At 39.5% G+C, this 27,554-nt stretch overlaps 1 protein-coding gene across 3 annotated transcripts in view; it reads left to right on the forward strand.

Annotated features, from left to right (window-relative positions):
• The window catches only part of Nbas (NBAS subunit of NRZ tethering complex), a 470,946-nt gene that overhangs the window by 293,233 nt on the left and 150,159 nt on the right, over window positions 1–27,554 (forward strand). For all 3 annotated transcript variants that reach the window (XM_045148869.1, XM_004665676.3, XM_045148870.1), the window contains 2 exons: window positions 15,313–15,389; window positions 15,751–15,888. In XM_045148869.1, coding sequence (XP_045004804.1) covers window positions 15,313–15,389; window positions 15,751–15,888 — 215 coding nt within the window. The remainder of the gene's footprint in view (window positions 1–15,312; window positions 15,390–15,750; window positions 15,889–27,554) is intronic.

Consider the following 27,554-nt stretch of genomic DNA (forward strand, 5'->3'; position numbering starts at 1 on the left):
CAGTTATGGGGAAGAGACAATGTCTTTGTGCATAATGTCCCCACTTGTGGCTCTAGCAATCTTTCCACCCTTCTGTGAATTTCCCTGAGCCATGTTGGGTTTGTTGTAGGTCTACTTCAGTGATGAGGTCTTGGGAGCCTCTGTGTCTCTGGATCTTTGGTTTGGTAGGAGTTGAGTGTTCTCTGTTTTTGTCTCCTTTAGCCTTGTGCTAGTCCCAGGTTCACCAAGAAAGCAGCACTCTTGTCATTTCCCCAGTTACTCTATGGTTTCAGCTGGAGCCCTGGTGAGGTGCAATGGGCTGATTCTCTCCTCAGGTTCTGCATCCATATGAAAAAGAGAGGCAGATTCTCCAGTGGAGAATGAAGTCAGCACCAGATAAATGGAATAACCATTATTGGTTTAGAGAGAATTTAATAACTGTAGGCTCTCTTGTAGCCCAAGATTGGTGGGAGCTTGATACTGGAGAGCAAACTTATTTTTTGGATATGATTCTGACTTGTTTGAAGAGCAGTGGTGAGAGTGAACACCCCTGTCTTGTTCCTGAACTTAATGGGAACTCCTTGCATCTTTCCCCATTAAGTTTGATTTGGGCTTTAGGAGCTTTGTATATAGCCTTAATTGTGTTGAGATATAAACCTCATGCCTAGCCTCTCCAGCATTCTTATTATGAAATGATGTTGTATTTTATTGAAGGCCATCTATGTATCTATGGAAGTGATCACATGGTTCTTGTGTTTAAGTTTATTTTTGTGATATATTGCTTTAAACTATTTCTGTGTTTGACTCATCCTTGCATCTCTGAGAAGAAGCCTGCTTGATAGAGGTGGATAATGCTTTTATTCTGTTGTTGAATTTGGTTTGTGAGGATTTAGTACAGGGTTTTTGCATGTAAATTCATCAGGGATATAGGCCTATACTTATCTTTCTGTATCTCAATTTAGTTTTGGTATTGGAGTAATTATAGAAGGAGCTGGAGAGCTTTCCCTATTCTCAGATTATGTTAAAAAGCTTGAGAAAACATGGTTTCAGTTCTTTGATGAAGGTATGGTAGAATTTGGGTGATAATTCATTAGGTCCTGGACTTTTCCTTTTGAAGAGGCTTTTCATTACATTTACTATCTTGATGGATGTAATAGGTTTGTTTGGGAGATTTATGTGATCTGAATTTATTTTGGGTAGGTGGTATATGTCTAGGAATTCATCCATTTCTCCCAGGTTATTTTATTTTGTAGAATATTGGTTTGGAAATATGTCCTGATGATTCTTCCAACTTTATTGATGTCTATTTTGACCACTTTCTTTTCATTTCTAATTTTATTAATTCCAAATTTCTTTTTCTTTGTCATTTGATCAAATTGGCAAGGGGTTTCTAAGTCTTGCTTATGGTTTCAAAGAACTAGCTTTTGGTTTCATCAATCCTAATTATTTTCGTAGTTTCCAATTCATTAATTTCTGTTCCAATCTTAATTATTTCTTTCTGTATGGAACTCATAGGGTTGGATTGTTCAAACGCTATTAGGCGGATTGCTAACTTTGTTATGAAGGCATGTATTGCTATACATTTTCTACAAGGACTGCCTTCATTGTGTCCCATAAGTTTTTGTATGTTGTGTTTTTGTTATCATTCAGTTCTAGGAATTTTATAATTTCCCCTTTTGATTTCTTCCACAACCCATTCATTATTTAATAGTTTGTTCTATCTCCAAGAGCTGGTGCAATTTCTGTTGTTTCTCTTGCTGTTGATTTCTAGCTCTAATGCATTGTTGTCAAATAAGATGTAGGAAGGACAACTGGCGAAATAAGCAAGGGTGATGTTTTCCTGTGAACTGGATACCAGCACAAAGGGGAAGGAGATCAATGCAGAGAAAAATCAACTCCTACCAAATCAGAGAGCCAGAGCCTCAGAGGCCCCCAACACCTCAGCACTGAAGCAGACCAAAAATGAACCCAACATGGCTCAGGGAAATCTTGCGGAAGAGGGGGCGGAAAGAATGTCAGAGTTACATGTTGGGTCATGATTTTCAGAGACATTTATCATACCAATAACTGGGGGCTAACTCCACAATGCACGACCCATTTTCAATAATAAGGAGGGTCTAATGGGAGGGGGTAGATCACAGATGAGTCTAAATAATGGTACCAAACTGCCTGTATTTACTGAAAAGAAAACTAATAAATTAAATTAAAAAAAAAATAAAAAAAAAAGATGTAGGAAGTTATCTTAGTTTGTCTGAATTTATGAACACATGCTTTATGCCCTAATACATGATCTACTTTGGAAAAGGCTCTGAGGACTGCTAAGAAGAATGGTGTTCTATAGAATTAGGGTGGAATGTTCTGTAGATATAGGTTAGGTCTTGTTGATCTATGGTGGTGTCGATCTATGGTGGTGTCAAGCTCTACTATTCCCCTGTAGATTATCTGCTTGGATGATCTTTCTATTAATGGTAGTGGGGTAATGAAGGCTCCTTCTGTGATGGTATTGAGGTTTATTTCTGTTTTTTTTTAATATTTTATTTATTTATTTATTTATTTATTTATTTATTTATTTATTTGAGACAGATGAGAGAGAGAGAGAGAGAGAGAGAGAGAGAGAGAGAGAGAGAGAACGAACGAATGAACACAGGTGTGCTAGGGCCTTTAGCCACTACAAGTGATTTCCAGACACCTGCACCACCTTGTGCATGTGGCTTTACATGGGTACTGGAGAATCAAACTTTGGTCCCTAGGCTTCACATGTAAGCACCTTAATTATTAAGCCATCTCTCTAGCCCTATTTCTGTTTTTTTAAATAAAATATGGTGCACCTGTGTTTGGCCCATTTGGTATGATTGTGATGTCCACTTGCTTGATTATTCCCTTGATGAGTTAAAAAGTGGCCACCTTTGTCTTTTTTTGGTTACTTTTTGATTGAATTGTCTTTTGTCAGATAGTGATGTAGCCTCACTGCTTGTTTCTTATTTCTATTTCCTTGCTTTTGCATTTCCCATTTTCCATTCTTTCACTCTGAGGAAGGAGTCTATCTTTAATTTTGAGGTGGGTTTCTTCAAGATAGCAGATGGGGGCCCATTTTTCTGAGCTACCCTATTGACTTGTGTCTTTTGATGGGTGAGTTAAGACCATTAATATTTGATGGTATAACTGAGGTTTGATTTAATTCCTGCCATGTTGGAGGCTTTATGGGGTTTAGTGCTTTCTTGTGCTTTGTATGTTTTGTGCTTGTTCTGGTTCTGGTTATTGGTGTGTGTGTGTGTGTGTGTGTGTGTGTGTGTGTGTGTGTATTTGGTTGTTTGTTCATATTTTTATTTATTTATTTGCAAACAGAGGAAGATAGAAGAGAGTCAGAGAGATAAAGAGAAGGAGGGGAGAATGGGTGTACCAAGGCTTCTAGGCACTGCAGATGAACTTCAGATGCAAGCAGCACATTGAACATTTGGCTTTATGCGGTTACTGGGGAATCAAACCTGAATCTTTAGGCTTTGCAGGTAAGTGCCTTAATTGCTGTGTCATCTCTCTAGCCATCTAATAGGCTCTTGAGATTGGTTGGTTGACTCTTCTGAGTATTCCCTGAAGTATTCTCTGTAGGTTTGGCTTTGTGTTCATATAATCAGAGGTGGCTTTTATCATGGAAAGTTTTTCTTTCACCATCTATTATGAGGCATACTTTCACTGGGTACAGTAGTATGGGTTGGAAGCTATCATTTTTTAGACTTTGAAGTGATCCATTCCAAGCTCTTCTGGCTTTTAATTGAAAAATATGAAGTAATTTTGATGGAATTACCTTTTTATATAATGAATCGTCTCTCTCTTGTTGCTTTAAGTACTATCTCTTTGTTTTCTTTAGAGTTTTAACTGTGATGTGCCTTGGAGATTTCTTTCTTTGCTCCAGTCTAGTATTCTGTGCACTTCTTGTATGTGGATGGGTCTCTCTTATGAGAGGGTGTGAATATATTCTTCATGCCTTTGGCCTGAACTTCTTTCCCCTCTGGTATGCCCATGATCCAGATGTTTGGTCATTTTAAGATATACTACAATTTCTTCATATTCTGTTTGCATGATTTTTTGCACTTATCAAATTTTTTGAACTCCAGATCAACTTCCTTTGTTTTGTCTTTTCTCTTTGCATAATTAGCGCTTTTAGTGAGAGTTTGTAAAGAGGCTTTTATAAGCTAAATTTGATTTGTGCTTTCTGTTGCCTTTTTCTTTGTAGTATCCATCCCTTTATTGAGGTCCAATTTCAGGTTGTGGTTTCATTTTCTTGATGCTTTCTGGAATACATTCTTGCATTTCATCATGTCTTCATTAAGATTAATCAGCTGGTTATTGAGATCCTCTATTTGTTGTCTCACCATCAGTTTATTTATCTCTATTTTGAGTTCTCTCCAGTGTTCCTCAATTAAGTTAAGCCTAGTCATGAAAGTTGTGTGCTGTAAGAGATGTTCAATTTCATTTATGCAGTTATTGGTATTTTGATGATTTGCTTCCAGTTCAGCAGCTTGCCTGGTCAGGATCACATAGATTATTGCTTTTCTTTTCTTTTCTTTTTAAATTTTGCAACTCAATTTCTGTCTTCTGTGTTTTCATTGGAGACACCCATTGTGGGATTAGGCAGCCTTGGTGGAGGTCTCTTGGTTTTGTTCTCCTTCTCTCTCTTTTTTTTTTTTTTTTTTTTGCATTGAGGCCTACCTATCTGGGGATGTAAGTCTTGTTTTATTAAGGAGGAAGTAAGAATTTGCCCCTGTAGGATTTTCAATGAGTGTTCTATTTGTGGTTTTAACTAGCTTAGAATGGTATGGCATTCTATCCACAGAAGCACAAGTCATGGAGTTTAGAAGTACAGTCTGTCGCAAGAGCATGTGGGCACTAGGGCTGTAGCCACGGGCTTGGGGGTTTAGGTATCCCAGTCTAATGTGTTCTCTTCAAGCTTGGAAAAGTTGGTGGAACCTCATGTGTGGGGATACCAAACATCCCTGTAATTATCACTATCTAACCCATCCCTGTCCAGGCCCCAAACACATTAGTAGTCCTCCCCTGCTCTAAATTCACAGGCCCAAATCAAGGTGGCACCTCACCATGTCTCAGTCCATAGGTCCAAAACAAGCCTGCACCTCATCTGCATGAGCACTCTGGCCCCAAGCAAGTGAGTCCAATCACACAAGCTGCAATCATACCTGCACCTCACCTGGTCTGAGCCACAAGCCCCAAACATGCCAGCACCATACCCAGTCTGAGAACACAAGTCCCAAACACACCTGCACCTCTCCCAAACCTGCCTGCACACCCCACCTGTCCTGAGCACACAGGCCTTAATATCACAGCACCTGACCAGGTCCCAGTGTACAGGCCCCAACCTCCCGGGCACCTCAGTAGATCTCAGAACACAGGCTCCAATAATGCCTGCACCTCACCAGCCTTGAGCACACAGGCCCCAAACAAGCAGGTCTGAGCACACAAGGCCTAAACACTTGTGCATCTCCCTTACCCTGAGCCCAGAGACCCCAAACTTGCTGGCACCTCACCCAGTCCCAGTGTACAGGCCCCCATATATGCCTGTGCCTCACCCACCCTGAGCACACAGGACCCTAAGCATGGTGGTCTGAGCGCACATGCCCCAGACACACCTGTACCCCACCTACCCTCAGTGCATAGGTCCCAAGCAACGTGGTACCTTGCCTGCCCAGGGTACACAGGCCCCAAACAAGCTCAGACCCCAAATATGACTTCACCTCTCCAGGTCTTAAGCACACAGACCCAAACCAGTTTGCACATCACTGAGCCAGAGCACACAGGCCCCAAAGACAATGCCACCTCACTAGGTCTGAGGGCACAGGCCCCAAACACACCTGTACCTCTCCAGGTCTGAGAGCACAGGCCCCAAGAGTGGCTTGAACCCCACCCACCTCCAGCACACAAGCCTCAAACGTAAGAGCACCTCACCTGATCCATGTACCCTTTTTTGTTTTTGTGCTTTGTTGAAATCTTTAGTTGATCTTAACAGTTTCTTTATCATGGCATGCATTTCTAGGTGGACTTTTTGGAGATTAAAAGTAAATGTATTTAAGTTTATCAAAGACAATGTGCTATTTGACCCCTTTTCTTTTTAGCTTTCTTATTAATACTTTTTGAGTGCAGGCTTTCCTCCCACCCCCAATTCTCTCTCTCTGCTCTGTTGTCCTTAGTGAGTACCTCAAGATTCAAAGGCTGCTAGGGTTCTGGTTTGTATTCCTGGTCATCAGGATGAGAAAAAGGGTGAGGGGGAACAGTGTTTTCTTGGAGGACCTATCGCAGTTTCTAGTTAAATATTACTTCTCAGCAGTAGCTGTCAAGAGGCTTGCATGGAGCCATCCAGGCTAACCAAGCATGTGACTGGAAAAAAATTTGGAGAAATACACATTGAAAATGGAAATGCTGGTCCTCCCTCCTTCACCAGATTCTATAGCTTTTCTAAAAATAATCATTTTCTTTAATCAGTATTTAGTGCATTAGAGAAGGGAAGAGGCAGTAGCTGCTTCCCATCCATTATATGTGGGCCCAGAGTAGACAGTTTTTCTTCATTTCTGAGGTACATGCTTATTTACCCATTTTTTTTTAAATTAGAGTATGTCTTACCTGAATCAAACTATCTTTCATCTATCTCTCTCTCCATCAATCTCCATCTATTTTAACTTTTTATTGACAATCTCTGTACATATACATACTGTACCCTGACCATAATTCCCTTCCAACACCTCCTTTATCTCCTATCCCATATTACCCCTTCATTAAACCTTTTCTTCTTTCTCGCTAGTCTCTTTGCTATTTTGATGTCATCATCTTTTACCTCATATTATGTAAATTTTGTCCCACCTACATTTATGTGATACTTCATTGCTTTTTTTTTTCTGGAGAGATCATTTAGATCATTTATTCTACTCTCTCCCTCCTTAAGTAGATAAACAAATGAATCACAAGAGGACTAGTATTTGGCTTAAGGGCCTCTTGAATGCTAGTGTAGCATCTGTGATTCATAGAAACTCTGGAGCATGCAGGAAATGCCAGGATTCCTAAAGCATGTGGCATATGGTCTTTAAAGTGCTCTGGATTATCCCACCCTGCAGGAGCCACCAAATCCTTCATTTCCTAGTTTGGGTAACATTACAAGAATTTCCTTCTCATTTGTTTAAAATTTCAGAGATGTACCAATCCATCAAACACACATTAATAGGGATTTTCTTTGATGAAAGAGACAAATATATTGCCATTGGAAGTGCCACACCCCATCTTATTTCAGAGTGAGAAATGTTATGAGACTAACTACACATTCATTTAGAGTCTTTAGAGTAGAGATTCATGTCTCCAGATGAATAGCAGTGAGAATTGGTTAAAGTAATGTTTTCTTTGATGAATGAAAATATTTTCCTATATAATACCCTCCTTTGATAACACATAATTTTCCTCTCATTTTTTGTTGCTGTTATAAATTTCTGACCCACCTTGTCTTGTATACATAATACTTTCCTGTTCTCCTCCCTTTCCTCACCACAAATCTCAACATGCCCTGGGAGGAACACACAGATGTTGGGTCATGACCACCCAAAATCCATCCACACTCACTGCCTCATACAATGTAGTGATGTGAGGGGTGAAAGTCTGGCTCTCTACTTCTTAGCCCTGTGACAAAGTGCACTATTTTCTTAACATCTCTCTCTCTCTCTAGATACATACTTAAGATAACTGAAATATTTTGATCTAATATCTATCTGTCTTCTAATGAGGTTGGTGGCAGTGGAACAGCTTGTTGAAAAGAATATAGAGTTGATGTTTTGATAGACTGCCAAAGTGACCATCAGTCAAAGCCATCAACATACAAAACAGAGAAGTTATATACATAATATGCAGATCTTTCTGAATATTATCCTTGTGAGAAATGGCTACACCTCATGCAGTTTTGAATTTGTGGATGAAGTGAGGATCTCACTTTATAATCTTCCACCTTTCCCGCTTCATGTGTAAGGGGGAAAATATGTGAGAAAAATATGCTACTTCTGGTACTTCTGGATATAATATAAATTAAGCTTTCTAACATGATCTGAAGGTTTTTATTGAGACCAGCTAAAAAACATTGATCATTATTTATTTAGCTAAATGAATGATTTAATAGTTAATGATTTCTAAGTCAATAATATGGGCAACTTCCTTGGTGAATTTAGTTTGGGATGAAATATATCGCAGAGTGCTTTCCAGAGGCTCTCATTTTGCACAGAATTAGTGCTTGGAGCCCTTAGCATAGATTTCATCTGGTTCTGGCTATATAACTTGTTTAAAAAATGTATTGCCTTCTAGGTTTGAGGACTAGCATTGCAAATTAAACTCGTACACACTACTGAAAGTAGCATAGCATTTTTGAAAAGAAAAAAAAAATGTACATTTTAAAGGGTGCTAGAAAGTGTCAGTGATTCATCCCCCAGTGAATATGATATTTTGTGTAACCCTGTGAAGCACCTTGATCAGTGTATAGTCTTTTCTGAAATTAGTTTATATGTTGTTTCAATTTTTTTGGAGATTCCAAGACTGTGAGGCTTGATTACCACTTTGGGAGACCTTGAGTCTGATGCTGTAGTTGGAGTCAGACATAACAGTGCATGTTAGGAGGTTCCCAGGACTAGGCACATAGGTTGAAGGGATTACTGAGTTGTGATCCTATATGAAGGAAATAAAAATATGTCATGTGATAATTAAGCAGTTGTGTAGTGATTCAGAAGTTATGGTCACTTTGCCTTCTACCTGGACTGAGACTGGTTGTAGTATGCTGACTCTTCCAGTCTTGCAGGAACTAGAAAGCTGTCATCTTAGCTGGCTGAGTACTGGAGACCAGGCATGCACAGTTTAGCCAGAAAGAAACTTCCTTTGGGGAATAAATGACTGACAGGGTGACTGAGCCTTTGACTTAGTTGTCAGAGAGGACCTTTTTCTCTTTTCTTTCCCTAACATTTTATTTAGGAAATTTAAAATTCACTGAGAAATTTTAAATCTTTTGCATTGAACTACTATAGTTATCTGCCAAAGCTAACTTAATTTTCTTATGTATTTCAAGGTAAATTGCAGATAGCAGTGCATGTTTGCCCTTGACACTATCCTGTATGTGTCTTCATCTGGATGTCAGACTAATTGAGCTGAAATATAAGATAAGGAGAGGGGCCACTAAAGCCATAAACCAAGATTGGCTCCTAAATTTTCAAACATTACATGACAAACAGTGTGTGTGTGTGTATTTCTTGAGACAGAATCTTAAGATGTATCTCAGTTGTGCCTTGAACTCCTCCTGCCTCAGTCTCAGCCAGTGGGATTACTGATGTGTGTCACTATGCTTCTGGCCCAAAAAGGAAAATGTAACTTTTATTCTTAAAAAATGGGAAGTTAGTGAAGGATTTGTTTCATTTCTAAGGTGAAGAGTGACACAGTTGTGCAGGGCTTGATTACAGTTACTGTAAAGGGACTGGAAGGAGAAAGACTTAACCTGATTTGGAGATTGTGTGAAGAATCCTATATTGAAATGATGAAAACTAATTTGGAGTTTGTGGGAGTAAAAACAAAAGATATATAGGAATGTTTTGAGGGGTGATTCCTGAGACTTGATGATAGCTTCCTTTGTGTTAGGAGTCAACAAGAGATTTGAAACCCACCATGTTGCTGGACTCCTAAGTTTGGCCTGCAGGATGAATACTGTACAGTTTCAGAGTTATTGAAAACATTAGGTAAAGTACATTAGTTTCAGCCCAAATTTGTGTGGCTGTGTTCAACACATACTTGATAATGCTAGTCTTGTGAGATATGTTTAATAAAGACATAAACTTTGGGAAAATAGACCATAATGTCTGTTCAAGTCAAGAGTGTGATATTCTCTGGGGAAGAAAAGATCAAATGGGGCTAAGAGATGGTAACCAAACACTCATACAGCACTGGATCTGGCCACACAAGAAGAAGATCATTTGGGGACAGGTATAGGAGAAGTCATGTCCTCGAAGCCCACAGAAAGAATCATGTACCAATGCTAAACACCCAGTGAAATGTAAAAAAAAAAAAAAAAAAAAAAAAGGTGGGTGGGGGGGAGAAAGCCCATTAGTTTTGGTAAACTTTGGTGCAGCGTCAGTTGGAATAGACAGACAGCAGGACCCAGAGGATGAATATCATGGTAGGGAAAACAGTGGGGTGGACCACTCACTTAGGAAGTTTAGCATTGAAAAGGAATGGGGCTTTTGAGTTGTTAAGTGGCCTGTTGCTCAAGAGTGCTATGATTTCTTTGTCTGTCATCACCAGGAACATAGAAAAGAAGGGCTTACTGCAATTCTGAATTTTTTGTATTAATGTAAAAAAAAACAAAACAAACAACAAACAACAAACAACAAAAAAAAAAACCCAGCAAACTTTTCCATGGAGAGGATGTGGGTAGAAACTAATTCAAATGACTGTTGAGTGCTTCATGAGAAGCCAAGTAAGTAACAGGAAATACAGTAGCAGAAGTGTACCAGTTAATCAGGTGTGACTGATTGAGTCTGTAGTTTCTTCTCAGTGAAATTATTCTTCATGCTTATATGCAGCAGTGAATTCATTAATAATTATGATTTATATAAAATGGAAAAAATCGCCTCTGTGGTAGCAATTAAGGGAAGAATAATCATTTTTAGGGGGGAATCAAAATATGTCACAATTGAAGAAAATCATTCCCCTCCTTAAGCTAGTAATTTGTAGAGGGAGGAAAGGAACCTACTGGTTATTTCTGAATGCTTGAAAGCTACTGTACACTTTAAAAGCTTTACTTCATTTAATCGTAATCTATATATGAGGTTAACATACTCAGACTCAAGATCCAAAATGCTTTGCAGATCATAGGAGGTTTTTTGTAACTTTTGGTGTCAGAACCTGAACTGAAATGACAAAGCTACTACTGCCTTTGCCTACTAGTAAGAGCATTGAGAGGGTTTGCAGCAGGCATGCTGTTATCTTTGGTTAGTGGGTATTCCAAGACTCTGCTGACGAGCATATCTTGTGATACATCATAAGTGTACAGCAGAGCTCCTAAATTCCAGAGGTTCTGAAGAAGCTCAGTTATACAGTTAACCATCAAAGAGCCTGAGTGTTGAGCTCTGGGCCCACTAGTTCCAAAGAGGATGTCCTTCTTGCTCTAGCATTTTGCCTGAGTTTTATTTTATATTTATAGTTTTTTGCATTGGTGTTTTAAATGTATCTGGGATTTTGCTTCTTCAGCCATAGGGAGAAACATGGGTATGGGAGTTATTGTCATGAAGGAAGAAGTAGAAACAGGTCCCTAACCTAATGAGCATGGCAAGCTATCCCCCCCACCCAAAAGCATCTGGGGTTCAGTGGCAGGAGTCAGCAAAAACTTGTGTAGAAGCCTTCAATAGGGCTCTTGTAGAAAGAGGGGCCAGGCAGAGTAGGTGAGCTTGGGCAAGTTTCACATTGGATAGAGTAGATAATTTTGATAGTCTTGGGCTGTAGAGGTGTCTCTAGCTGTCTGGTGCTTGGCTTTGTAGCAATTAAGACAGATCATTGCCTTTTGGAGTATAAAAGCCAAGATGGGTAAGTGGTATGGAATCTGGACTGTGGATTTGTTTTTTATGTCGAGGTTGCACTTACAGACAGTTGTTCACCAGCTCTGGGAAGTAGGTAGCGCTTGGAGGGCAGCTTCTCCAGGATGAACCAGGCCCCCAGAATGTGAAAGTATCACAAACTACAAAAACTTCAAAAATATAATTCGTAGAGCTCTATATCTGAAGTCTATGGGCATTGTTGTTTTAGAGCAAAGATTTGTATCTGCATAGATGATTTTCACTGCTTGATTAAAAAAAATAATAATAATGACCCTGGGCTGGGCATGGTGGCAAATGCCTTTAATCCCAGCACTCGGGAGGCAGAGGTAAGAGGACTGCCATGAGTTCAATGCCACCCTGAGATGAGACTACATAGTAAATTCCAGGTCAGCCTGAGCTAGAGTAAGACCCTACCTTGAAAAAAAAAAATAGATCCTTAGAAAAGTGTGATAAATGTGATTTATATCATTACTGTGAGTCTGTAGAAGTTATATATTTCATTCTGTTTTTTGAGGGCTGAGGGACTGGTAAAACTTTGTATTGAGGGTGAGAGGCTGGTATAAATTTTGTATTGGGGTGAGGAGTTGTTCTAAACTTTTATACTGAACTGTGTAACTTCAGAATTGTTGGCAACAACTTTGAAGGTACTAATTTTAGAACACACCTTCCAGAATACAGGTAACTAGATGAAGACTCCCCTTAGAGGGTCTCCTGAGGATGGTTTACTTCTTCCATCTATGATGTTGTTGCTTTTTATTATTGTTTTGGAATATCTTTACATCTAGTATAGTTTTAGCCATACATTCTGTGGTTATGTCATTTCATACCTTGAGTATATTTTTAGGCATATTTTGTGTGGTGGCGTCACTTCATTCTTGGGCATCTTCTTAGGCATGTCTTCTGTGTTGCCATCTATTCTTCCCTTGAGCATCTTCTTAGGCATATCCTCTGTGGTAGCATCATTTCTTCCCTTGAGCATCTTCTTAGGCATGTCCTCTGTGGTGGTATCATTTCTTCCCTTGAGCATCTTCTTAGGCATGTCCTCTGGTGGCATCATTTCTTCCATTGAGGATCTTCTTAGGAATGTCCTCTGTGGTGGCATCATTTCTTCCCTTGAGCATCTTCTTAGGAATGTCCTCTGTGGTGGCATCATTTCTTCCCTTGAGCATCTTCTTAGGAATGTCCTCTGTGGTGGCATCATTTCTGCCCTTGAGCATCTTCTTAGACATATCTTCTGTGGTAGCATCATTTCTTCCATTGAGGATCTTCTTAGACATATCCTCTGTGGTGGCGTCATTTCTTCCCTTGAGCATCTTATTAGGCATGTCCTCTGTGGTGGCATCATTTCTTCCCTTGAGGATCTTCTTAGGAATGTCCTCTGTGGTGGCATCATTTCTTCCATTGAGGATCTTTTTAGACATATCCTCTGTGGTGGCATCATTTTATCTTTTGAGCATTTTATTAGACATATCCTCTGTGGTGGCTTCATTTCATCCCTATATGAGCTTTTCATTTTGGAAATAGCACATTAAGTAAAGCAAAAAGTTGAGTTGATGTTACAATATTTTGCATAACTACTGTCAGTCATGGGACTTAATTTTCCATGTGGGCTTGCAATTAGCTCCAGCCATGTCTTTGAGTAGTAAGGTGCTGCCATAGCTGGAAAAAAGCCATAGGGCCTGAAATAAGGGCTCCTGAGTGAATCCCTGTGAGGATACTGCTGATTGTGATGGGTGCATTCTGGCATGCTTATTTGAAAACTGGTCTTTTTTTTTTTTTTTTGCATAAAGAGAAAATAATCAGAAGAAAATAAAAGTGGAAGTAGAAACAAACTAGACAACATTGCAATTTAAGTCCATTTTTTCCAAAAGACTACAATATGGAAAATTAATAAGGAAGCATTATTAGAATTTGAAACAGCTGAATTTTTTTCTTTCTTCAAAATAAAAGTCCTGCAGATATCAGAATGCATTGAATATGTAAGGAGGACATAAGTGTAAATAACAGTCCTTACGGGTGTGTGTGTGTGTGTGTGTGTGTGTGTGTGTGTGTGTGTGTAATGAGTGGTAAAATCCTTAAAGAATTCAAAAATTGTAGCATGCTTTGTTTTCAGTTGTCCAAAATGTATAGTTTTACCCTTCACTTTGCATAATCTTCAGGGGTACATTTGCCAGCCTCATACTTCTGCTTTGCTCTCATTAGTACTTGGACAAATGCTAATTTGAGTCCTTATATTGTACCTTAAAGTTATTTGTTTAGAGACTCTTTCTTGTCCTAGCCCATTTGTTCCTGAAGATGAAGGACTTTGATTTTTACTTTAGAGTCATGTCTAATTAAGTGACAGTTTTCACTGATGCTGAAGAAAGGAGTGAGTTCAGAAACAGTTTTCAAATGAATAGCTTTTTATTAAGGAGTGTGTTTAAATCTCTGTGGTTTCTTTGGAGGCCTGAAGCTTACTGAGGCCCATTGGTTTTAAGACTTGGAGGATACATGGGAAACAATCATTCAGCATCTCTGCTATCCTTGTGCAGGCACAGTAGGGAAAGCTTAGTGTCGTTTTCTATGAATTATCTATAGGAAATATTGAACTCTTGGTCAGCTTCTGACAGTTAACCCTCTTGTAGGTTCCCCTCATGCTTCCTCCTTGCCCACCCTTTCAGTTAAAATATAAATAGCTTAAATAGATGTCCTTATAGGCAAACCTTCTGGAAAAATTTTATGTGAGATATTTTAAGTCAAAACTCATTTGGGTTATTGTTCATGTACTATTCTCTTTTGTTAGTACTGCTCATGAATCCTGTATTTTGAAATTAATGGATTTGCATTGTGATTATATATGACTACCTGATATTTGTACTAAGGCCACAAATAAATAGAATGCATTCTTTTTATAACAAATTGCATATAAACACAGACTTTTTAAAATATTTTATTATTTATTTGAGAGAGAGAGAGAGAGAATGGGCATGCCAGGGCCTCCAGCCCTGTAAACGAATTCCAGATACATGTGCCCCCTTGTGCATCTGGCTTATGTGGGTCCTGGGGAATTGAACCTGGGTCCTTTGGCTTTGCAGGCAAATGCCTTAACCGCTAAGCCATCCCTCCAGCCCTAAACACAGACTTTATTGTCAATGTACTCGGTTTTTTAAATCTTCAACGCTGTCAGTATGTTATTTGTATAGAAGTTCTTGTGGAAAAGTTAATGAAGTTGGAGTATTTTAAAACATGAGCAAAGCAAAAGGCTGATTCTTTTTTGTGGAGTGCAATGAGGAGGAGTGTTCTCAGAAGGAACAAAACCACTGCCTTACCATCATTATAGTAATCCAAAGATTCCTTCTAAATTACAAATCTGTTTTACTGTTCTGATCTTTAATACTTGCTTGGTCATCCCCCATATTAGCTGTTGTTGACACGCATAATTTTATAGCATAACCCCAGTCTAAGGTTTGATTTTAAGAAACAATTACGGATGTTTTTATGCTCCAACTCTACAACTGCCTTGGCCGGGTTTCCTCATGTGTGATAACATGCACTATAGTTTTTCCCCATTACTGTTTAACATAGTTTCATGTAATTTGTGTTTAGGTATTCATGAAAGATCATAAAACAGCTTCTGGAGCATTCAAGTCATACAGGCCTGAAAGCACGTTGCTAGTAACTGAGTGTCATGTGGATTGTTAAAGAAAATAATACAATGTTATGTTAATTTTTCTTCTGTCTTCAGTTCTCTTACAACTAGCAAGTGATGCTTTACCAAATGACATGACCTTGGCTCTTGCTTATCTTCTTGCCTTACCACAGGTATGTTTACCCTTGCCAGTAAAGAACTTAAACTAAATAAACTAAAATTCTATGCTGTGAATTTTATTAGTAAAATTATATATCCTTCTGATTGATAGTTTTTAGCTCGCCAAGGACCCTAGCAATTACCTAGTGAGTGAATGCTATATTACCTATAATGTGGATCTTTAAATCCATTTTTATATGGAAGATTTTCTTGTTACTATGTTCTAAATTTTCATATTGCATGCAGAGTTGGGTTTGAATTGATATGATAAGAAATATGAATCAAAATCTGTGTTAATTATTAGAAATGAAATGATTTACCATTGTCCTGTTAGTTTCCTTTCCATTGAATTAATTCTATTGTGTTCTCTCCTAGGTACTAGATGCTAACAAGTGCTTTGAGAAGCAGTCTCACTCGGCATTGTCTCTCCAACTGGCCGCATATTACTACAGCCTACAGATCTATGCCCGATTGGTCCCATGCTTTAGAGACAAGTGCCATCCTCTTTACAGGGTGAGTCCTGGTGATTTCCACTTTTCTAATACGTAAAGTTTACCTAAAACAATCAAAGCACATAATTTCCCTCTGTATCCAGAAGGCTTTCCAGCAGACAGCTCTCCTTTTCTATTAGGCATAGTTGCATTTCCAAATATTGATAACAGATAAATTGCCTAACACTAATGTGATTCTTCATTCTTTCCTCTAAATTTGCTTCACTGATTCTGTTTTCTTGATTTTTATTAAGTTCTTATGAAAGACTAAAAGGAGAATTTGCTCTTTGTTTTACTTCCCAAAAGGAAGCTATCTCTCTAAATTGATTCTCTGATTACCCACTACACTTTGTTGATGATCTGGAGAAATTAAAGTGTAATTGTCCAGAGGGGATGTTGAAACAACATGGCCATACTTGTCAGGAGCTTTGGTTATATTCTTAATGTTAACTTTTGAGATAAAGCACCTAACCATAGCCTTATGTTGGACACAAATGTGTAACCATTGTTTCTAGGAAACCACAGCCCTCCAGGTTTAGTTGTGTAGGCCACTGATAATGGTCAGCATTGAGAAACGATTACTTTTTATATTGCATCATTTTAAGGAAACGATGTTAACAGCAATAAGTGAATAGAGTAGACTTTCAATCTGCTATGTGCACACACCTAATATCCAAATTTTATTGAGTCAGATTATTCATCTTCTAACCCAAGGCAGGCTATAAGGGAATAATTGTACATGTGTATCAAAGTTCGTGATGCCTTAACCATCCAAAACCAATCTTAGAACCTCCAAGTATGTAAAAGAACACATTCTATTTGTGATTACTATTGCTTTCATCTATCGATGCTTATTTAAAAGGAGAGGAGAGAGAATGGATTAACATCTACAACACAGGTTCATCCACCAAAGGGCACAGTCATTATTCCTCTTATGTGTGGTTTACTTACATTTACAGTGTTTGGCCAAGAAATAGGCCTTCTTCTTTTACATTGTAAATATGAAGTATTTATTTTGGGGGCCTTTGACTTTCTTTTTTGATAGTTACTGCTATTTTCCACAGTTATCTATTTCACATAAAATTACTCTAATTTTGTGTGGTTTTTATATCAGGTATATTATATGTGAAACAAGAAATGCATATTAATCCACTGTGTTATGAAGAAGTTACATGACTATTCCAGGGACATTATAGTGTGACTGTGAAATGTGCCCTCACAGACTCCTGTGTTTGGATACTTCATCTGACACTACTTAGGGAGGTTGTAGAACTCTTGGGGCTATGTCTAGTTTGTGGAATTGGTGTTCGCTAAGGGTTTGGCCTTGAAGGTAATATCTGCTTCTGATTTTGGTCCAAATTCTTTATTTTGTGATCTGCCAAGTTATAAGCCACTCCACAAACCTCTGACTCCATGGACATTGCACTTCCAGCCACTATTCCTACCTGCCATGTTGAATAGTACAGTCTGAAATCATGAGCCAAAGTAAACTTTTCACTCCTTAAGTTGCTTCTGCCAGGAATTTTGAAATAGTGACCAAAAAAAAGTAGCTAAGGCAATGAAACACAAGCTTATTCTGTACTTCTCTTTTTTTATTAGTCCTTTGTATATATACACACAAAAACAAGCAGTTGCCTCTAAAACACCAATTAGTTGAAACACAATGAAGTTTTACTTTGCCAAATGCATTATACCTTGTGGTAAACATGAATATTTTTCCCAAACAATCAGTTGAATTTTCAAAATATACTTGACTGGACTCTCTAAGTGGCTATCATTGACATGTAATGCCGATGCTAAAATGAGATCCCATTGACATTTCAGTTATGTCATTGTGTTAGTTAGCTTTTGGTCATTGTGGCAAGTATCTGAGAAAAGCAGTATTGAAGAAAGTATTTTTGCCTTGCAATTTTGGAGGTTTTGAGTTCATGATTGGCTACCTCCACTGCTTTGGGCATAAAGTGAAGTAGACTAGCAGAATGTTATGGTGGTGGGAGAACAGCAACCTTACCACATGGCGACAAACGGATGGGGTAGAGATATGAATGAAAGAATATATCTGTGCTATTGGATAGAGTCAGATACATTCAGTGTTTGTTAATCTTCTCCAGAGAAACCGTCACAGACACACCCAGAGGTGTGCTTTGCTAAAAATCTTCAATGTGATTTAGTAATTTAATCAAGTTAACAGTTAAAATTAATTGTCACAACTCTACCTCTTTTCTATTTGATAGCTAAACATACCTTCTTAACAGTAACATTTCATCATGGCTTACATCCACCTTGTAATGCCAGGTCCATTCACTCCATTGTCATGAGTCCCCAGTAGTCTTACCAGCTCTAGTATTGTCCAAAATTCCAAGTTTAAAATCTCCTATAGATACTCTTAGCGATATGCCCTTTTAAGAAGAAAGAAGCAAGCTCTATTCTTCTAATAGTCACTGGCACAGAGTAAATGTTCTTGTTCTCAAATCGAGGAATAGGATAATAACAAGAAAGGACCTGATCATTTCAAACCTTACATCCCGTAGCTCCATGCTTATGATCTGGGACATGTGGTAGCATGTGTGAGCTCCATTGGCTTTGGCAGCTTTGCCCCTAAGACCTTGTCAGTTGTATCTCATGTGACTCCTTTCTCAAATAGCTCTGTTTGTTGCATGCAGTATTCCTCAGAATGTGTTTCTCTTTTCCTACATCATTAATTTCCTGTAGGGCTGCATTTCTTCTTCAATTTTGCATCTAGAGCTTCACACATCACCTTCCCAGGGGCTGTCTGCAGGGATCCTAACCCTGTCCTACATTGCCTGACCTTGCAGACTTCCCTTTAAATTCAGGACGGATGTTCCTATGAACCTGTAAGTACTATATTTTCCATAACATAGACTGCCACTGTCATGAGTCATAGTCAAACCCTGTGTACCATGTGGCTGCTAAGGGCCTAGATGGCTGATTTTGAGGAAACCACCTTCCTAGGCTGCCCTGTGACAGCAGGACATTCCATACCTCTTTCAAATCAATTAAAACCTATATACCCTTGAACTTGCTATATTGGTTTGGGGTGGTCCAGTCAATTTCTGAGATGGACTTAAGGTGCCTTTCCTATTGCTCATGTGCAAGCTACTTTGCGTCTTTTATTTTTTTAATTATATTTTATTTATTTACTGGAGAGAGAGAAAGAGGGAGAGAATGAGCATGCCAGGACCTCGAGCCATTGCAAATGAACTCCAGACCCATGTGCCACCTTGTACATTTGGCTTACATGGGACATGAAGTATTGAACCTGGGTCCTTTGGCTTTGCAGGCAAGTGCCTTAAAGCACTAAGCTATCTCTCCAGCCCTACTTTAAATTTTTGACTCCAAGTAATATGACTTTTGCTTATTATTTAAATAATAGCTCAATGCTAAAATTAAAGCCATGTACCAATGCAGCCAGCAAGGAAAGTTTTTTTTTTGTTTTTTTGTTTTTTTTTTAATTAACAACTTCCAGGGTTATAAAAAATATCCCATGGTAATACCTCCCTCCCCCCACTTTCCCCTTTGAAATTCCATTCTCCATCATATCTCCTGCCCATCTTAATCAGTTTCTCTTATTTTGATGTCATGATCTTTTCCTCCTATTATGATGGTCTTGTGTAGGTAGTGTCCGGCACTGTGAGGTCATGGATATCCACGCCATTTTGTGTCTGAGAGGAGCAAATTGTAAGAAGTCCTATCCTTCCTTTGGCTCTTAAATTCTTTCGCCACCTCTTCTGCAATAGACCCAGACCCTTGGAGGGTGTGATAGAGATATTGCAGTACTGAGCACTCCGGTTACTTCTTTCCATCACCATCTTGCCTTCTGAGTCATCCCAAGGTCACTGCCATCTGAAAAGAGAAGATTCTCTACCAAGTGTGAGAGTGGCATTAATATAAGGGTTTGAACATTAACAGGAGTACTTACTGGGCAGTTTGATAAGCTTAGCATATACATTTAGCCAGACAGCAGCAGACCTTACACTCCTAGGTCTCATGCTTACCCCTGTTTTAAGTTTTCAGTATCAAGGATGTATTCCCTCCCATGGAGCAGACCTCTAGTCCTATTAGAGGGCAGTTGGTTCCCACCATGACAGACATGCCACTATTGCACCCATTGGCTCACTTGGCCTGGCTGGCCAAATATAAGGCTTGCAATGTCCACTGTTGAGTATATCCATTGGTGTTTTTTCTTTCTCGCATTGAACTGCATGCAGAATGGCTTCTTCCAGCTTTCTGTCAGCTGGTCTACATGGAGGAGGTTTAAGCTCAGTTCCAGCAGGATTTCTCCGTGGCCTTGAAGCCCAATTATGTGGAGTCTTCAGCAATAGGGTCTTACCATCAATTCCTGCTGGGCAATGTCCTGTAATGTTTTGGGGCATCAGGGACCTCCCTGGCCAACAACTCACTGGAAAATTTTCTAGCAACAATCTACGTCTTTTCCATTGTCCAAAAAAGTAGATTTCCATATGATTTATTTTTATATTCTCCTGTATTTTTATTAGCCCTCCCTCTACCTTTCCTTTACTCAATCTCTTCCCCTAACCTCACTTGGGCCTTTTAACCTCCATTAATCTATTCTTCTATACTTTGCTTCTTTTTAATGACCCTACTTTTTTTGACAAGTGCAACTTTCTTGGTCCTAACCTTCAGTGCCCTCTTTTGCTGGGTAAACTGCAAGTTCTTCAATTCCTTCTGCTCTGGTTTTTGCTCCTACTTCTCATTAGAAACATGGCCAGAGGTAGCCACCAGAATATATGCTACAGCTTGAATGCTGGGTTTTCTTTAAATTTCATTTGCGGGTTGGAGAGATGGCTTAGCGGTTAAGTGCTTGCCTGTGAAGCCTAAGGACCCTGGTTCAAGGCTTGGTTCCCCAGGTCCCACATTAGCCAGATGCACAAGGGGGCGCACGCATCTGGAGTTCGTTTGCAGTGGCTGGAGGCCCTGGCGCGCCCATTCTCTCTCTCTCCCTCTGTCTTTCTCTCTATGTCTGTCGCTCTCAAATAAATAACTAAAAAATGAACAACAAAAAAAAAATAAATTTCATTTCCTAAAGTCCATACCTTTAAATTGAGCCTTCCACCAGGTCTTTTGTGACATGCCTTTCACAAGAGTGTAATGTAAATGGCTTTTAGTACAATTTCTAACAAAGTTCTCCTTCTCTTCTGAATCTTGGTGCACTTTCTTTACATGTTCCTATCAGCAGTTTTGTTCTTCAGAGCTCCCACCAGAATTGCCCATTAAGCTCTGCATATAGCCTTCTAGTGCTTCTCTACTGTGCTTCTGCATACTTCCAAGTTTCTCCCACAAACTAATTCCAAAGGCACTTAGATCACAGCTATAGCCCCACTTTTCTGGTACCAATTTTCTTAGTCAGACTTCTCTCAACACTGACAAAATAGCTGATATAAGCAACTTAAGGGAGGGAAGGTTTTTGTTCACAGTTTCAAAGATTTGAGTCCATGGTTGGCAATTCCATTACTTTGAGCCTGAAGCTAGGCAGAATATCATGGTGGCAAGAGAACATTGCAGAAGCTAGTTACCTCACAGCAGCCTGAAAGTGTGATTATATTATGGAATTGTTTCTTTTTCCCTTTTTATTCTATTAGGCCTCTAGAATGTGGGATATTGGCACACCCATCAAGGCAGACCATATCCTTTAGTTAGTTTTCTCTGAAAAAAATAGTAATATCAGGAAACATACCTAGAAGGATAATGTTCTGCTGGGAGCGTCCCATTAGACTTACCTGCCACCAAGATCACTCAGGTTCAAACACAACCTCACAGATAAACTCAGTAGTGAGAATGACTAATAGCCTAAGATTTTTATAATTTAGTCAAGTTGACAAAATTAATCATTCCAATCATCTGTATTAAAGACCTACTATGTATAACACTGTGTTGAGCCTTTCTTGAATACAGTGGATATAAGGCTCTCAGTCAGTCAGCCTGTTTCTCACCAAACATACCTGAACAGCTTTTATTAATCTGTGTTCTACCACTGAGGATTGGGTTGGTGTGATTACTTTTCCCCTAGCTCCAGTAAAACATCTTACATAAACAACTTAACTGGCTCACAGTTCCAGGCAAGTCATGGTGACAGGTCAGTGAAGTAGCTGGTTACATTGCATTCACAGTCAGGTGTAGAGAGAGAGAGAAAGAGGAAGCGATAACGACTTGGATCAGGCATTATGTCACCTTGGAAGCCTTCATAGCACCCTGGAGTCGTGTGAAACTCCCTGTGTACTTTCATGCACTTGTCTCTCTCATGTTTAGATTCTTATACTTTACATCTCACTAGACAATGGGCTAGCTGCAGGTTGTGTCTGTGTTGTGTTTATTGGATTGCTCAATGCTTGGAGCATATTTGGACTATACAGTGATATTAATAAATGCTTACAAGATAAATGATTGAAAATTCATGAATAATTCTGCTATACATATGGGAAGATTAAAATTTCTCCTCTCTCTCTCCTTCTGTGTGTCTCATGTATGTGTGTGTGTGTGTGTAAGTACTAAGTAGGCTCAGGAAAATCCTTACTTGAGAAAGTGATCTTTGAGTAAAGATTAAAAAAAAAAAAAAAAGACATGGGCAGGATCACACAGATCTCTGTAGGAAAAACATTCCAGACAGAAAACCGTGATAACAAAGTCATAGAAGTGTCATTGTTTTGCTGTATGTGCTATGGCATCTTATCACAAGGTATTTGAATTGGTGTTAAAATGTTACTATATATAACTCAAAACATTCATGAGGTTCCTGACTAGATGCTAAGGATATAAGTATAGTCCAGCTTTCATTGTGACCAGATGGGGAGCCTTTCTAGCTGGCTCTGAAGATGTCAGAAAGGGATATGACAGCAACAGTCATCTTAGGGACTTGCTAGTAGGAGTTACTGATGACAGTAAAAATGAGAAATGAACCCTATACTGTACTTGTCTGCTTTGAAGTCCCTTTCATATTGACTGTCATTGGCTCTGTTGAGCTGTCCCCTATTGTAGAAAATGACTCAAATGTGGTGACTTGCTCAATGTTACTTCAGTAGAAAGTGACACCTTACCACCTGGAGTTCCCATTTCAGGGTATTTTTGTTTTGTTTTGTTTTGTTTTGTCTATTATTTGACCATGCTGCCTCTCTGGCTTTGTTTCAAAAGAATAAGTGCCACTTGTGTTTGAACCTGAGTGATCTTGGTGGCAGGTAAGTCTAATGGGACACTCCCAGCAGAATATTATGTGTTGTTCCGTTTCTGTTGCAGTCTGGTTCGCATTGCTGGTAGAAATCACCCAACCAAGAGCAGCTTCTGGGAAAACGAGGTTTATTTGGCTTACAGGCTCGAGGGGAAGCTCCACGATGGCAGGGGGAAACAATGGCATGAGCAGAGGGTGGACATCACCCCCTGGCCAACAGAAGATGGACCACAGCAACAGGAGGGTGTGCCAAACACTGGCAAGGGGAAACTGGCTTTAATACCCATAAGCCGGCCCCCAATGATACACTCCCTCCAGGAGGCGTTAATTCCCAAATCTCCATCAGCTGGGACCCTAGTATTCAGAACACCTAAGTTTATGGGGGACACCTGAATCAAACCACCACAGTGTCTGAGGGTAAAATCCGAATTGTGTGAGACAGATAAACCTCAGTGTACTGAGCTCTTCCTTATCCTTCCAGGTATGTTTCCTGATATTACTATTTTTTTCTTTTTCTTTTTATTACTGATTTTTTGTTTATATATAATTTTTTATTGACAGCTTTCATAATTGTAAACAATATCTCTTGGTAATTCTCCCCACCCCCACTTTCCCTTTGAAGCTCCACTCTCTATCTTATCCCCTCCCACTCTCAATTAGTCTCTCTTTTATTTTGATGTCATGATCTTTCCCTCCTATTATGATTGTCTTGTGTAGGTAGTGTCAAGCACTGTGAGTTCATGGATATCCAGGCCACTTTCTGTCTGGAGGAGCACATTGTAAGGAGTCCTACCCTTCCTTTGGCACTTATATTCTTTTCACCACCTCTTCTGCAATGGACCTTGAGCCTTGGAAGTTGTGTTAGAGATATTTCAGTGCTGAGCACTCCTCTCATTTCTTCTCAACACCATGGTGCCTTCTGAGTCATCCCAAGGTCACTGCCATCTGAAAAGAGAAGATTCTCTACCAAAAGTGAGAGTAGCATTAATATAAGGGTATGAGCATTAAGAGAAGTGCTTACTGGGTAGTTTGATGAGCATAGTATATACATTAAGCCAGACACCAGCAGACGTTACATCCCTAGGGTTCTTGACTACTGCTGTTGGAGATTCTCAATATCAGGGATGTATTCCCCTCCATGGAGTGGACTTCCAGTCAAATTAGAAGGCAGTTGGTTTCCCCCATAACAGACATGCCACTATTGCACCCATTGGCTCATTTGGCTTCCACTGTTAAGTATCTCCACTGGTGATTTCTCTCTCTCCCATTGAGCTGCATGCAGCTTGGCTTTTTCCAGCATTCTGGTCTACATGGAGGAGGTTTTCAGCTCAGCTCCTGCAGGATTTCTCAGTGACCTTGCAGCAAGTGTGTAGAGTCTTCAACAATAGGATTTTACCATCTATTTCTGGTGGGCAATGTCCTGTAATGTTTTGGGGGCATCATGGACCTCCTTGGCCAACAATTTACTGAAAGGTATCCCATCTCTGGCACTGAAAACTTTCTAGTAGCAATCTATGGCTCCTCAGTATACCATTGTCCAAAAAAGTAGGTTTCCGTATGATTCACTTAAATCTTCTTAGATTTTAATCAGCCCTCCTTCCACCTTTCCTTTATTCTGTTTCTTCCCCTGACCTCACTCAGGTCTTTTCACCCCCATTAATCTGTTCTACTTATGTATATACAATACCATCATGTTAAGTACCTCCCCCCATCCCTTTCTAGTTCCTTCATATGTCCCTTCTAGCTTACTGGCCTCTGCTACTCAATTTTCTTCCTGCTCACATAGAAATCCAATCATTTGTAGCTAGGATCCACATATGAGAGAGAACATGTGATGTTTGGCTTTCTGGGCCTGGGTTACCTCACTAAGTATAATACTTTCCAGATTCATTCATTTTCTTGCAAATTCCATAACTTTATTTTTCTTTACTGCTTAGTAGAAAGCCATTGTGTAAATATGCCACATCTTCATTATCCACTCATCAGTTGAGGAACATCTAGGCTCATTCCATCTTCTAGCTATTGTGAATTGAGCAGCAATAAACATGCTTGAGCAGGTATTTCTAAGGTAGTGAGATGAGTCCTTAGGATATGTGCCTAGGAGTGCTATAGCTGGGTCATATGGTAGATCTGTTTTTAGCTGTCTCAGGAACCTACACACTTCTGGTTTTACCTTTGCTCTCTTGTATTAACTAGTATGTGAATATGGTTTGTTTTTTCCAGGTTCCTTATATGTGTGCTTTTATTTCTCTTCAGCATGGAGGATCCTGTCAAGTATTTTGTGTAGAACTGGTTTTGTCTCCAAATATTCCTTTAGCCTGATTTTGTTGTGGAATGTCCTCATTTCTCCGTATATTAGAATGGATAGGTTTGCAGGATAAAGTAACCTTGGTTGACAGTTGTTATCTTTCAGAACATGGAAACACCATTCTAATCACTTTTGGCTTTTCAAATTTGTTTTGAAAAATGTGCTGTGATCTTGATGGGCTTGCCTTTGTATGTGACTTGATTTTTCTCTCTAACTGCTTTCCATATATTTTCTTTGGTTTATATGTTTGGTAGTTTAATTATAATATGGCAGGGGAGGTTCTTTTCAGGTTTTTTTCTGTTTGGTGTTCTAAAGGCTTCCTGTATCTGCCATGGCATGTCTTTCCCAATTTTGGGGAAGCTTTTTTTTTCTATGATTTTGTTGAAATGCCTACTGTGCCTTTGGAGTGAAATTCTTCTCCTTTACTATACCCTGAATTCTTATGTTTGATCTTTTCATAGTGTCTCGAGTATCTTGAGATTGCCATTCATAGTTTCCTATTTCTCTTTGTTGTACTATATAGGTATGGCCAATCTTAGCATCCATCAGATTTAACATATAATTTATCCTGACATATAAGGTATAATTAGCACATCCAATTAAAGCCTATAAAGCAGCTTATTTGGGAGGTAGTGACCTGGTGTAATCCCAGTTACCTTTTGGGATGATTTTGGTCTCAATTATACTTCTCTTCTACTTTGGTCCGTCTTTGCTGTGCTGTGGGCTCACGTAGACTGGCTGGGTGGGTGGATTGCTGCTCTGATTGCCTGTGCTGGGTGCCATGTAGGTGATGAGCTCCCTTCCCCAGGTGTCTGGTGTTTGTTGGTGCTTACCCTGGTGGGGGATGGGAAGGGAGGTTGTACATGGTTGCTGAAGTTCACCTACTGGTTCTCGAGATCTTCTTCCTTACTAGCATTCCGTTGGTCCCTGCCATCCTCCCTTCATTGTTCTGGAGTTGGTGAGCAGTCTGGTGTGAGTGGAGCATCCCCTCACCTGGCTCTTCCTTGGGCTCAGGCTGAACCTTGTGGCTGTGGCCATGTGTACCTGGTTCCACTGCTGTTGGAGCTGCTTCTGCTTCTGTGGGCTCTAGATGCTTTGAATCTCTCCTACCTCTCTGCTGCAGCTTATAATTTCTTATACACCTCACATTTTAGTAGAAGATTGTATTTTGCTTGGTTTTATTTATTTCCTTTTTTGTTTGTTTTTGCTTTTTCTCCCCTAGGCTGCTTTGGCATGGTTCCTACACCACCATCGTAACTGGAAGTCCCTGATACTACTTTTTAAGTTTATGTTCTTACTGTTCAGAATGTAAATTTCTCTGAATTTACAATTCTTTCATGTGCCTCTGGGGCATGTAGATGTAATCCTGATGCCCACTATCTCTTCCCTACTATGGACAAATAAATGGAAGTCCAGAGGTGCTTCCTTTGCATTCCTCCCTGCCTTCCTCACAGACGTTGCTGTATTTCTCTTATCTTTGTGTGTCACTCAGGGAAGTAGTTCTCCGGGGTATTAGAGCTGATGCCTGTGACTCTCCTATCAGTGTGCACCTCACTGCTTCCTGTATCTCCAGGAGTAAGTCACTGTGCTGACACAATGACTGTTAATTGTCCTTGTCTTGTCAACTGCTTTGCATTGCAGTACATTAGGATACCTTGACATTTCCGATTTGCAGTTTATGAGTCCTGATATACTTGGATAGGAAGGAGGTAAAGGTAGCACCATAACTAGATCTATTAACTACACAAGACCTTCCATTGACTGCCTAATAGCTCATTATTTGAGTCTTTTTAGCATCTGCCTCTGCATTAAAAAGCACTGCTGAGTTTGGATTTAAATATGACAAACTCCTGATGAATCATCTTGGAAATTGAAACCAAAGTGGTTTCAATTTGTTGCCTATACATAACACCCAGTGAAGCTTAGCTTTCTTTCACTTGTCATGAAGCTTGATTCTAATTCCACAATCATTTCACATCTTCTTTCTACCCCTGTGGTGAAGCACTGTAGGATGCTAAGGTAGGTAGATGGATAGAATATGCTGCATGGTTCTGATGTAGGCCTGTGCATTTTAAAGGGCTCTGAGCCAGTCAGCAGGGGCTCCTGGAACTCAGTAGCTCTCCTAGGTGGTCTTTAAAGCAGCCCACCAATCCTTCAATTTTCTTTTGGGTTTTATATA

Source organism: Jaculus jaculus, chromosome 5, assembly GCF_020740685.1.
Source record: "Jaculus jaculus isolate mJacJac1 chromosome 5, mJacJac1.mat.Y.cur, whole genome shotgun sequence".
Lineage (NCBI taxonomy): Eukaryota > Metazoa > Chordata > Mammalia > Rodentia > Dipodidae > Jaculus > Jaculus jaculus.